The sequence below is a fragment of the Littorina saxatilis genome, linkage group LG3 (assembly GCF_037325665.1).
Source record: "Littorina saxatilis isolate snail1 linkage group LG3, US_GU_Lsax_2.0, whole genome shotgun sequence".
NCBI classification, from domain to species: domain Eukaryota; kingdom Metazoa; phylum Mollusca; class Gastropoda; order Littorinimorpha; family Littorinidae; genus Littorina; species Littorina saxatilis.
Window position 1 is genome coordinate 23,525,815 of NC_090247.1, and position 13,827 is coordinate 23,539,641.

General features: G+C 46.6%; 2 protein-coding genes across 2 annotated transcripts; one reads left to right on the top strand and one right to left on the bottom strand.

The window, feature by feature from the left end:
* Nucleotides 1–6,662: 6,662 nt before the first annotated feature.
* LOC138961135 (uncharacterized) lies at nucleotides 6,663–8,423 on the bottom strand. The gene is made up of 2 exons (XM_070332734.1): nucleotides 7,019–8,423; nucleotides 6,663–6,691 (listed from the first exon to the last, which is right to left on the bottom strand). The coding sequence occupies exons 1-2, from the start codon at nucleotides 8,421–8,423 to the stop codon at nucleotides 6,663–6,665; spliced, it is 1,434 nt and encodes a 477-aa protein (XP_070188835.1).
* A 20-nt stretch (nucleotides 8,424–8,443) lies between these two features.
* Nucleotides 8,444–10,468, top strand: LOC138961136 (protein qua-1-like). Its single transcript, XM_070332735.1, has one exon. It carries the CDS (start codon nucleotides 8,444–8,446, stop codon nucleotides 10,466–10,468), a length of 2,025 nt encoding a protein of 674 aa, XP_070188836.1.
* Nucleotides 10,469–13,827: the final 3,359 nt, after the last annotated feature.

Genomic DNA, 13,827 nt, shown 5'->3' on the forward strand with positions numbered 1-13,827 from the left:
AACATCTGTGGAGCTGGGTGCGAAGTTCACTCAACACGCGTACTCTCGACGGGGATGGGGATGGGAGGGGGAGCAGGGGATGAACTGGGGGGCAACAGAAATCGTGTCACTATTTTTGTTTGTTGGTGAAAAACCAGAAAGGGGATGGGAGAGGGGTCTCTCACACACATACACTCTCCCCATCTCTCTCTCTCTCTCTCTCTCGGAAAAAAAGAAAAGAAGTGAATACGGAGTGGTGGTAGTTGGAGTTGGGGGGGGGGGGAAGGCGGTTTTGGGGAGGGGGCTGGGTAGGTTCTGATAATGTGATATCTATTGCAGATGGTAATAAGCACGGCCCAGGACCAGACAAATCCGGTTCGCGTTGGCTTGCAGGCTGTTCAGTCATGAACCGTGTTCAGGTTAAATTTCTGACAACCTCGATCACAACCTCTCCTGTCTCCAACCCCCCCCCCCCCCCCCCCACTCCAACCCCCGCCTGTTTGACTGAGATGTGTAAACTGCAGAAGAGAGTGTATTGCAAAAGTAGGGTGAACGGCTTTGCACCAAAATACAAACATGTTGATGTTGTTGTTCTTCCTGCCTGTCGTGCTACTAAACAGCGCAACAAGAAACATTGCGTGTCTCGCTGTACTGAGGGTAGGCAGTGAAGTTTAGCGTTATCTCGGTGTGGTAGCTACCATATATTGACACAATGCGCGACAGAAAAGAAAAATATACGAAGCAATTGCACGTGCACGCACAAACTCAATCACACATGCGCACGCGCGTACGAACGCACGCACATACACACACATACACACACACACACACACACACACACACACACACACATACACACACACGCACACACACACACTGACACATTCACTGACACACTGACACACACACAGTGACACACACACAAATAACACACACAGTGACACACACAGTGACACACTGACACACACACACACACTGACACACACACTGACACACACACACACACTGACACACACACACACACACATACAACACACACACACACTGACACACACACACACACACACACACACTCACACTTCCCTGGGACCGTTGCACCTTCTAGCACTCTTTGAACTGTGACGTCATAGGTCACGCACCGGATGCACTTTGAGAGATTATCATTAGGCCTCATTGGGCGTCATTAGACAACTGCCAGCATGCAACTCGTGACCCCCCGCTGTCTGCTGACGACGTCCGACCATTGCTACACTTTGTGTGTGTCTCTCTGCCTGTTGCGACATCGTTCCCAATAATGACTTCCCATCATTACTGTCTTTAGCAGGTCGTGTCGTTCACTTACAATGTTAATACAGCCTTTAGCAGGTCGTGTCGTTCACTTACACTGTTAATGCAGCCTTTAGCAGGTCGTGTCATTCACTCGCCATGTTAATAAAGTCTTTTGCTGGTAGTCAGTTGCCTACCGACACTCGGCCAGTCATTGCATAATTATAATAATAATAATAATAATATAATAATAAATGAGCATTTATATAGCGCAACATCATAACTTTACAATTATGCTCTTTGCGCTTGACACATTTAAAATTAAAACACAGTTATACAAGCATTTACATCTACAACGCTTAATTATGATGGCAAAGTGCGCATATACTGCGAAATTCCCACAGCATTTATTACTCGCGCAGTTAGTCTTCAAATTTATAAAAATGAAATAAAATAAAGGGGGGGGGGGGGGGGTCGGGAAGTCACGCTAAGCGATATCAAAACAACTGTCGGATTTATTTATTTATTTATTAAGGAGATTTCTATAGCGCATAACTAAAAGCACTATGCGCTTAAACATCAAAACACATGTGAGAAGTTTCCACAAAGACTGGGGATGTGAATTTGTGATCACACGCCCCAAAAAGATGTGCTTTGATGCAGTTTGTGTTTGGAGTTGAGTCAGTTGCACACTTGCGTTGCATTGACCTCGAGTAACAGTTCAGGGGAGGGTATTGACCTAGTTTTCAAGCAGGTGGGGTGGGGGGGGGGGGCACACAACAGTCAACGTGAACCGACGGCTGACTTGACTTACTCACATCAACCCTCAATGCGTAATAACTGCATAACCCTGACACCTGCGGGAAAACCCCTGGGTATAAGGATGCGGGCTTACAGTCCCGTCTTAATCGATCGTCACAGCTATAGTGCGCCCCAAGCGGTGGACAGTCACCTTGATTCCTATTTAGAAAGACGCAAAAGATAATAGTTGTTGTACCATTGCCAGAGTAAGAAGGGAGCATCTCGTTACTCCCCCGGCTCGTTACTAACCCTAACCCTAACCATAACCCTAACCCTAAGGGGGAGTAACGAGCCGGGGGAGTAACGAGCTGACCCCAGTAAGAACACGTCATGTTCAGAACTTCTGGTACCAGCTTTCTAATACATTTTTCCGCAGTTCTCATATTCGCTAGGTACGCACTTAAAGGGATAGTACCCAGACACAGGCCCTCAGATCTCTTCCAGAGTTATGCCATTACATTCTGCGATCGCTTTCAGAGTTATATGCCATTACATATTCTGCGATCGCTTGCAGAGTTATGCCATAACATTCTGCCTTGCAAATTATGCTTCCGGAGGACTGCCTTCCCTTAGCAAAATCTAGCGTTTTAAAAGCTTAATCAGATATCGTAGAATAGGCAAAAGAAAACTCTCCCCGCCTCAGAAAATAAGCATGTTCCAGAAATGAGTAAGCTTAGCACCCACACGGCGTGGCCTTTGCCTGACTCTGTGTCCAAGAGGATGTATTCGTCGGCATGCCATTACGCGTGTGACACAAACAGTGCCGCCAGGACCGGCACGGCCGTTGGCCTAGTGGTAAGGCGTCCGCCCCGTGATCGGGAGGTCGTGGGTTCGAACCCCGGACTGGTTATTCCGGTGTCAGAATAATGTGACTGGGTGAGACATGAAGCCTGTGCTGCGACTTCTGTCTTGTGTGTGGCGCACGTTATATGTCAAAGCAGCACCGCCCTGATATGGCCCTTCGTGGTCGGCTGGGCGTTAAGCAAACAAACAAACAAAGTGCCGCCAGGTTTTGTCATGTCGCACCTGGGCAAATAGATAATCCACATCACAACAAGGGACAGCGACAGGACAAGTCATTGACAACCAGCGCATCACAAGCATCAGACACGCGCATCAGACACAAGCATCAGACACGTACATGCATCAGAATCAGACACAATCGTCAGACACAAGCATCAGACACGTACAAGCATCAGAATCAGACACAATCGTCAGACACAAGCATCAGACACAAGCTCCCAGCGAACAAGTTTACGTTGTATTCACGTTGGCCAACATTGGGTTTACGTTGCGTTTCAACGTAACATTTAGGTAAATTTGTATGGACGAAATTACGTGGAAACAAGAAATTCCTCCGAGGTAGGAAAAACACCCCCGTCCTTACCATTCTCACTGCCACCAACTGAGAAGGTTATTTCCCTTTGACCATTAATATGTCCCTCTATAAGTCCTTGTAGAATCTTAATTCACCAATAACTCCCTAACCGTGTGTTTGACTGGTCCCAATTTTTATAAGGACCGTCTCAGGAATGTATAGAACCTGTTCACCAAGTTTGGTGACGATCGGTCCGTTCATTCTTGAGATCTATATGCGAACACAAACAAACAAACACATCGACCGAATCCTATACACACCCCTATATCGGGGGTGTAATAACGTGAAAAGACAACGTTGCATTTTACGTGAGTTCTTGGTGGGCAGCAAACAGGGATAACTTCACCTGCTAACTCAGACATGAGCAGTGACCAACAACTGTTTTGGAATAAAAAAAAAAAATTTAATAATGTTTTTTTAATAAGATCATGTGAGTGGCTTTCTCTTATGTTGTGTGTGTGTGTGTGTGTGTGTGTGTGTGTGTGTGTGTGTGTGTGTGTGTGTGTGTGTGTGTGTGTGTGTGAGTGTGTGTGTGTGTATTTGTGTGTGTGTGCACGTGTGTGCCTAGAATTTTTTTTTTTCTGATAATACAGAAAAAAATGATGGCTCAGATTGCAACAGATTGCTCCATTTTCCTTGATTTTGTCCACATGTTCGGGGGGGGGGGGACATGCCCCCGGACCCCCCTAGTAGCCTGCCTTTGTCTTCTGAATGACGGTTTTGGACGATTGGGTAATTTGTTGGCTCAGCTGCACCCACCAGATCGGTCAATTTTCCTTGATTTGATCCAAATTCGTCTTCTTAAATTAACTTTTGGAAGGTGTACTATAAGGGGAAGTTTCTTGGCTCAGATTGCACCAGACTGCTCCATTTTCCTTTTTTTTAACAACATTTTCCGCGGGGGAATAAATTATGCCCTGGGACCCACCTAGGAGGTTCGGGTGCTACGCGCCCCCAACTAAACGCTTCGCATCGTCGATCTGTCCCTAAAAGACATTTGGACCCCCCTTAAAAATGGTGTGACCCGCCCCTGTTGTCTACATTATGAGGAACAGGAAGGTTAGTCGGGCCGGAGTGGGGTGGGTGATGTGGGGGTGGCGTGCTGCGCTGGGGTTCGATAGGGTAGCAGGGGTTCAATTTGAAAGTATTTGTCCTCTTTACCTTCCCGTGACGCGAGACACTGAGTTATTATAGCTGCATCCAGCTTTACTTATAATTTTCCTGAACGCTGCTTTTCTCCAGTGTCTTTTTCTTTTGCCAAGTGTGTCAATGTAGGCATTCCCGGCCTCTCACTGTTTTGCATTGTGTCAGTGGTTTTGTTCTGCAAGTAGTTATCAGTGTGACGGAGTCACGACCTACATCTTCAAGCGAACAGCCAACACAAGTAGTGCGCAGTGTTGACTCATTCTGATCATCATCGCTCCACGGCTATCGCCAGTTATCTAAGAGCCGAACTCAATTTGACCTGAGGACAGGACGAGTGTTTACTGCGTTGCGGACACTCCACAGGGTCAGTGCAGATTATGTATATAATATATATTATACGTCGTGAGTTCAACTAGCGGCCAACCTCTCGCCTTTCTTGTTATTGCGACTGGTATCATACTATTTGCCCCGACAAGAGGTTGAGACACCGGAGAGGGTTAGGGGGCAGGGGGAAGAATTTACCCGATGCTCCCCAGCATGTCGTAAGAGGCGACTAACGGATTCTGTTTCTCTTTTTATCCTTGTTAAGTGTTTCTTGTATAGAATATAGTCAATTTTTGTAAAGATTTTAGTCAAGCAGTGTGTAAGAAATGTTAAGTCCTTTGTACTGGAAACTTGCATTCTCCCAGTAAGGTCATATATTGTACTACGTTGCAAGCCCCTGGAGCAAATTTTTGATTAGTGCTTTTGTGAACAAGAACCAATTGACAAGTGGCTCTATCCCATCTCCCCCCTTTCCCCGTCGCGATCATAACCTTCGTGGTTGAAAACGACGTTAAACACCAAATAAAGAAAGAAGAAACCGGAGAGGTAAGACAGCCACTGAAGATAGCAAGATGGGGGGGGGGGGGGGGCGGGCAAGGGAATCTCGTGGTCGTGTTACTCCACTACCACCCCCTTCTCAGTTCACCAAAACAAACAAACATAGAAAAAAAGTAGGGGCTCGACTGATTTCAGAGACGCCATTCACAGACATATCAAGATTCAACAACGACATTTGTGTGAAAAAGAGGCCAGATAAAAAATGAGGAGGGTATTTTTCCATCCCTTGTTCCTTTCATAACTGCGCAGAGGCCTGATAAGTAACTATGTTGTTATGACGACAAGAAACGCTTGCCCGTGTTTTGGTGGAATACCAGCAGGCACACGGTAATTGTGTCTTGTTCAAGAAAGACACACGATAAGCCTTCACTCTAATCGTACACAAGGAATAAACATCAAACTACGATAATATGTTGGTGCCTGTGGGTTTGACCACACAAACACGAACACCCGATGATCGTATGTAGTAATCCTGGCCATGAGACTACCTCATGCAGGCAGCGTGTGGCACACATGTGGGACCGTGGCAACAATAAATCTGTTGGATGGGGATAGTGGAAGTGGGGGTGCAGGACGGGGTACGGAATGTTTACTTTGTTACGGAGAAGGGTCTGTTGGTATATAATATGACGGCTTACTAGTGCCAAAACCTAGGGTTACCATTTTCACGTGATCGGGGTGGCCGAGTGGTAACGCACTTGCGCTCGGAACGGCGAGAGGTTGCGCCGGAGTACGACCCTGGGTCAGGGCGTTCGCAATTTTCTCTCCCCCTTTCCTAACCTAGGTAGTGGGTTCAAGTGCTAGTCTTTCGTATGAGACGATAAACCGAGGTCCCTTCGTGTACACTACATTGGGGTATGCACGTTAAAGATCCCACGATTGACAAAAGGGTCTTTCCTGGCAAAATTGTATAAGCGTAGATAAAAATGTCCACCAAAATACCCGTGTGATCTGGAATAATAGGCCGTGAAAGGTGGATGCAGCGCCTATAGGCTGTTGATCTACTGGCCGATATGTGAATGCGTGATATATTGTGTAAAAAAAACTGATTCCATATCACACGGCATTAATAAGTAGACATGCGCCTTGAGTCGCCTTGTGTGGTGAGATACGTGCGCGATATAAATCCTCGTAAATAAATAAAAAATAAATAAAAAAATTAGTAATTAACAGTGTTAATTACTAATTTTCATTTTTGCCTCGTTTTCGGTCACAGTAGTCGGACTTTAAGAGTCCGCACTGAGAGGCAACAACGTCCGTCAAACATCACTCTCACACAATTTCTGAAATATCTTTGAATAGAAGGCCTTATCGAGCAAGTTATCCGACGTGAAGATGCATGTCACAGTTTTCTGCAATAGCGCTTTCCTTTAACGTTGTTTTGGGTATCTTAGAAAAGAATAATCGACCCCGAAAACTTTCGAACTGAAGCTGCTTATAGCAGACGGACTTTTGATCGGCTGTGGTCTCACACTTTCACATATATCTTTCAATATAATTCCTTATTCGACAAGTTGTCGGGCAGACAGCTGTACCTCATATTTATTTCCACTACTACACTCATACATCTGCTTTGTAGTGTATTAGTGAAGGACAATCGATCCGAAAATGTTCGAATCGAGAGAGGAAAAATGGCGTCTGGTGTATCCATGAAGGGGGATGGTGGTGTATCCATGAAGGGGGATGGTGGTGTATCTATGAAGGGGGAGGGTGGTGTATCCATGAAGGGGGAGGGTGGTGTATCCATGAAGGGGGAGGGTGGTGTATCCATGAAGGGGGATGGTGGTGTATCCATGAAGGGGGAGGGTGGTGTATCCATGAAGGGGGGTGGTGGTGTATCCATGAAGGGGGATGGTGGTGTATCCATGAAGGGGGATGGTGGTGTATCCATGAAGGGGGATGGTGGTGTATCCATGAAGGGGGATGGTGGTGTATCCATGAAGGGGGATGGTGATGTATCCAAGAAGGGGGATGGTGATGTATCCATGAAGGGGGATGGTGGTGTATCCATGAAGAGGGATGGTGGTGTATCCATGAAGGGGGATGGTGGTGTATCCATGAAGGGGGATGGTGGTGTATCCATGAAGGGGGATGGTGATGTATCCAAGAAGGGGGATGGTGATGTATCCATGAAGGGGGATGGTGGTGTATCCATGAAGGGGGATGGTGATGTATCCATGAAGGGGGATGGTGGTGTATCCATGAAGGGGGATGGTGGTGTATCCATGAAGGGGGATGGTGATGTATCCATGAAGGGGGATGGTGATGTATCCATGAAGGGGGATGGTGGTGTATCCATGAAGGGGGATGGTGATGTATCCATGAAGGGGGATGGTGGTGTATCCATGAAGGGGGATGGTGGTGTATCCATGAAGGGGGATGGTGGTGTATCCATGAAGGGGGATGGTGGTGTATCCATGAAGGGGGATGGTGATGTATCCAAGAAGGGGGATGGTGATGTATCCATGAAGGGGGATGGTGGTGTATCCATGAAGAGGGATGGTGGTGTATCCATGAAGGGGGATGGTGGTGTATCCATGAAGGGGGATGGTGGTGTATCCATGAAGGGGGATGGTGATGTATCCATGAAGGGGGATGGTGGTGTATCCATGAAGGGGGATGGTGATGTATCCATGAAGGGGGATGGTGGTGTATCCATGAAGGGGGATGGTGATGTATCCATGAAGGGGGAGGGTGGTGTATCCATGAAGGGGGAGGGTGGTGTATCCATGAAGGGGGATGGTGATGTATCCAAGAAGGGGGATGGTGATGTATCCATGAAGGGGGATGGTGGTGTATCCATGAAGGGGGATGGTGATGTATCCATGAAGGGGGATGGTGGTGTATCCATGAAGGGGGATGGTGGTGTATCCATGAAGGGGGATGGTGATGTATCCATGAAGGGGGATGGTGATGTATCCATGAAGGGGGATGGTGGTGTATCCATGAAGGGGGATGGTGATGTATCCATGAAGGAATGGTGGTGTATCCATGAAGGGGGATGGTGGTGTATCCATGAAGGGGGATGGTGGTGTATCCATGAAGGGGGATGGTGGTGTATCCATGAAGGGGGATGGTGATGTATCCAAGAAGGGGGATGGTGATGTATCCATGAAGGGGGATGGTGGTGTATCCATGAAGAGGGATGGTGGTGTATCCATGAAGGGGGATGGTGGTGTATCCATGAAGGGGGATGGTGGTGTATCCATGAAGGGGGATGGTGATGTATCCAAGAAGGGGGATTGTGATGTATCCATGAAGGGGGATGGTGGTGTATCCATGAAGGGGGATGGTGGTGTATCCATGAAGGGGGATGGTGGTGTATCCATGAAGGGGGATGGTGGTGTATCCATGAAGGGGGATGGTGGTGTATCCATGAAGGGGGGTGGTGATGTATCCAAGAAGGGGGATGGTGATGTATCCATGAAGGGGGATGGTGGTGTATCCATGAAGAGGGATGGTGGTGTATCCATCAAGGGGGATGGTGGTGTATCCATGAAGGGGGATGGTGGTGTATCCATGAAGGGGGATGGTAATGTATCCATGAAGGGGGATGGTGGTGTATCCATGAAGGGGGATGGTGGTGTATCCATGAAGGGGGATGGTGATGTATCCATGAAGGGGGATGGTGATGTATCCATGAAGGGGGATGGTGGTGTATCCATGAAGGGGGATGGTGATGTATCCATGAAGGGGGATGGTGGTGTATCCATGAAGGGGGATGGTGGTGTATCCATGAAGGGGGATGGTGGTGTATCCATGAAGGGGGATGGTGGTGTATCCATGAAGGGGGATGGTGATGTATCCAAGAAGGGGGATGGTGATGTATCCATGAAGGGGGATGGTGGTGTATCCATGAAGAGGGATGGTGGTGTATCCATGAAGGGGGATGGTGGTGTATCCATGAAGGGGGATGGTGGTGTATCCATGAAGGGGGATGGTGATGTATCCAAGAAGGGGGATGGTGATGTATCCATGAAGGGGGATGGTGGTGTATCCATGAAGGGGGATGGTGGTGTATCCATGAAGGGGGATGGTGGTGTATCCATGAAGGGGGATGGTGGTGTATCCATGAAGGGGGATGGTGGTGTATCCATGAAGGGGGATGGTGATGTATCCAAGAAGGGGGATGGTGATGTATCCATGAAGGGGGATGGTGGTGTATCCATGAAGAGGGATGGTGGTGTATCCATGAAGGGGGATGGTGGTGTATCCATGAAGGGGGATGGTGGTGTATCCATGAAGGGGGATGGTGATGTATCCAAGAAGGGGGATGGTGATGTATCCATGAAGGGGGATGGTGGTGTATCCATGAAGGGGGATGGTGGTGTATCCATGAAGGGGGATGGTGGTGTATCCATGAAGGGGGATGGTGGTGTATCCATGAAGGGGGATGGTGATGTATCCAAGAAGGGGGATGGTGATGTATCCATGAAGGGGGATGGTGGTGTATCCATGAAGGGGGATGGTGGTGTATCCATGAAGGGGGATGGTGGTGTATCCATGAAGGGGGATGGTGGTGTATCCATGAAGGGGGATGGTGGTGTATCCATGAAGGGGGATGGTGATGTATCCAAGAAGGGGGATGGTGATGTATCCATGAAGGGGGATGGTGGTGTATCCATGAAGAGGGATGGTGGTGTATCCATGAAGGGGGATGGTGGTGTATCCATGAAGGGGGATGGTGGTGTATCCATGAAGGGGGATGGTGATGTATCCAAGAAGGGGGATGGTGATGTATCCATGAAGGGGGATGGTGGTGTATCCATGAAGGGGGATGGTGGTGTATCCATGAAGGGGGATGGTGGTGTATCCATGAAGGGGGATGGTGATGTATCCAAGAAGGGGGATGGTGATGTATCCATGAAGGGGGATGGTGGTGTATCCATGAAGGGGGATGGTGATGTATCCATGAAGGGGGATGGTGATGTATCCATGAAGGGGGATGGTGGTGTATCCATGAAGGGGGATGGAGATGTATCCTTGAAGGGGGATGGTATAGTACAGTGCCTGTAAAAGCCTGACACCTGTGTCGCGGTTTCCATGATCGCGGCAAGGAATGCACCTTTAAGCCTGAATGGAGGAGGTAACTAACTGTCAGGGGATCGCTTACCTGTTGTTGACCTGTTGTTGACCCGCTGTCTGATCTCACTATCACCTGTCCTCTCAAGTCCCTTTGTGTTCGCTGCCCCTTGTCAAGAGTGTTTGGCAAGCTCTTGACGACACTCGCCACAGTATGTAAATCTCGCTGGATTCTTGCAGACTGGCACAATCTTGACTGGGCTGACTCCGGAAGATTTCAACGCGTAGTAGTCATCATTATCCTGACCCGCTTCATGTCACGAAACATAACACTGATTCCTGTAAAAGTGGTATTAGCTAACGGTGATTACTGTTAAGTGGCATTAGCTAACGGTGATTCCTTTTAAAGTGGCATTAGCTAACGGTGATTCCTTTTATAGTGGCATTAGCTGACGGTGATTCCTTTTAAAGTGGCATTAGCTAACAGTGATTCCTTTTAAAGTGGCATTAGCTAACGGTGATTCCTTTTAAAGTGGCTATAAGCTAACGGTGATTCCTTTTAAAGTGGCATTAGCTGATGGTGATTCCTTTTAAAGTGGCTATAAGCTAACGGTGATTCCTTTTAAAGTGGCATTAGCTAACAGTGATTCCTTTTAAAGTGGCTATAAGCTAACGGTGATTCCCTTTAAGGCAGCATTAGCTAACGGTGATTCCTTTTAATGTAGCATTAGCTAACGGTGATTCCTTTTAAAGTGTTATTAGCCAAAGGTGATTCCTTTTAAAGTGGCATTATGGATAATCCAGAATAATCCCCTCCTCAGCTAACAGAGACAAAGAGGCAGGTCATGGGATAAATATACATATACGGCTTCTGTGTGTGTGTGTGTGTGTGTGTGTGTGTGTGTGTGTGTGTGTGTGTGTGTGTGTGTGTGTGTGTGTGTGTGTGTGTGTGTGTGTGTGTGTGTGTGGGCAACACCTGTGGATTGTAGAGTTCTGTTTGTGATGTGGTCTGGCGGCTTTGATGTGTCTGTATGTTCGGGCCTTCCTTTGAGAAGCCATAACAGTTATTATAGGGCTTAGAAATATGCTCTAAAATTCTCAATCCCGTTTGAGTGGACTTCGCCTTCAAAGGTGATTGTGGTGTTTCGGCACTCGGTTACATTTGGCGTCGTCGACAGGGATGGGACTCGACATGAAATGTTCAGGACACTGAATCATGTTCGTGCTGTTCCCATTCCATCAACCTGGGAGGGACCTAAGCTTGGCGGGTCCATGGTTCGGAACTTTGGGGACAAAGTTCATTCAAAGGGGGTAGAGTGTGACAGGGAGACTACCGTCGCCCTTCACAGCAGACTCTGCAGAGTTGTTCGCCTTAGAAGTTGTGGGCTTTCCTAGAAGTGCAAAGGTCGAATCTATTTATCGAAAAATCCACTGTCATCTATCTCTATATCTATATATATAGATAGATAGATATATACGGCTTGTGTGTGTGTGTGTGTGTGTGTGTGTGTGTGTGTGTGTGTGTGTGTGTGTGTGTGTGTGTGTGTGTGTGTGTGTGTGTGTGTGTGTGTGTGTGTGTGTGGAGGCAACACCTGTGGATTGTAGAGTTCTGTTTGTGATGGGTTCGGCGGCTTTTGTCTGTCTGTATGTTCTGGCCTTTGAGAAGCCATAACAGTTAATATAGGGCTTAGAAATAAGCTATACAATTCTCAATCCCGTTTGAGAGGACTTCGCCTTCAAAGGTGATTGTGGTGAACCGCCACGCTGTCTGTCTCTGTCTCGCGATTCACCCCGGCGAAGCCGGGTATTCCTCTAGTATGTAAATATATAGAGATAGATGACAGTGGAATTTTCGATAAATAAATTCGACCTTTGCACTTTTACAGTGAAGACAACTTACGGGTACATGCAGGGAAAGCGTTCTGGACAGTGCAGTGACCTAAAAATAGTAACGGGAATATGGATTGACGCCACATGAAGGAATTGAAGGGAGATAAACGCAAAACACTGGAGAAGATAAGGAAGAGTTACTGGGAATGGATCTGGGAAGATGAACAGAAAAACCAAAATCGGTTCAGCGGCTGCGCGCTGAGAGCACGTGTTGAAAATTCTCATCGACCAGGTTGTGTCCGGGGTCCACCTGATTATGCCCACCAAATTTAAAGCAGATCCATCGAGAACTTTGGCCGTGCATCGCGAACACACACACACACACACACACAGACACAAGTCGTATATATATATGACTAAGTGCCAAAAGGTGCTCACAGAACAGAAGACGACTTTGTTTTACAATAAAAATGTTTCTAAAAACGTGTGTCTGCTGAAAATTGGTGTGTGTGTGGATGAATGTGCGAAGAGATAGTGGACATAATTTCGTGTGTCTGACTTGAACGGTTTTGAAGTTATCTTTGTTTAAAGTCAAAAATAACGCCAAAACCGGCCATCTGAAAACGGACATCGTGATGCCTCGTGTTTTGAATATGCCACAGAAAAATAACAAGAAGCAGAAATGAATTGCATTTAGTTTGATTGAATGCCTGAAACATCGCTTTACAGACGAGACCAAACGTCAAATCTAAATCTCGAGAGAATTTGTTTTTTTCGATAACCGAATTTTAAGGTGTCGCACGCAAGATGTGTCGTCATCACGGCATACATTTTTCAATCGCAGATATTTACTAATTTTCTTTTTCAAAAACTCTGGAATTGATGTCGACACGTCAAGCGATAACGGTGTATCAAACTGCTGTCTTTCATGTAATCCAGCAAAGACTGCAGAACCTTTGAACAGCATTTTTGAAAACGATTTGAAAATTTCGTCATATCTTGCGTGCGACAAAATGTTCGGTAATTAACGGTTATTTTCTTTTAAAAACAAAATTTACATGTACAAAGATCTACTTCATCTACGGAACCACGTGACACATTCTGTGTTCAAAATTTGTGAAGAAATCACGAACCACGAATGCGCTATCAATTGTTGAAATTATGTCGTCAACATCTTTTCAGATCTTGCGTGCGACACCATCTTGCGTTCAACATAAAATGTCACTACCTTATCGAGTTTAATGGGTAAAACTAACTATTTGTTGTCTTAGTTTAATCTTCTTAATTAAAAGCGTAATAAAACCGAACTTCCAAGATGAATTTTAATTGAGATTAGCGAAAGAGCGGGCACGCAAGTCGACCTTAAAGTAAAAGAATGATAACACGAACGTTTGTCGTGTTGTCTTGCGTGCAACACATTGTCCAAAAAGGAAAATGTATATTTTTCTCAGACGTTTTTTAAGTTGAAACCTTGAAACTTCACACACATTTGGGGTTTAATCGCCCCCATGCATGGTAAAAGT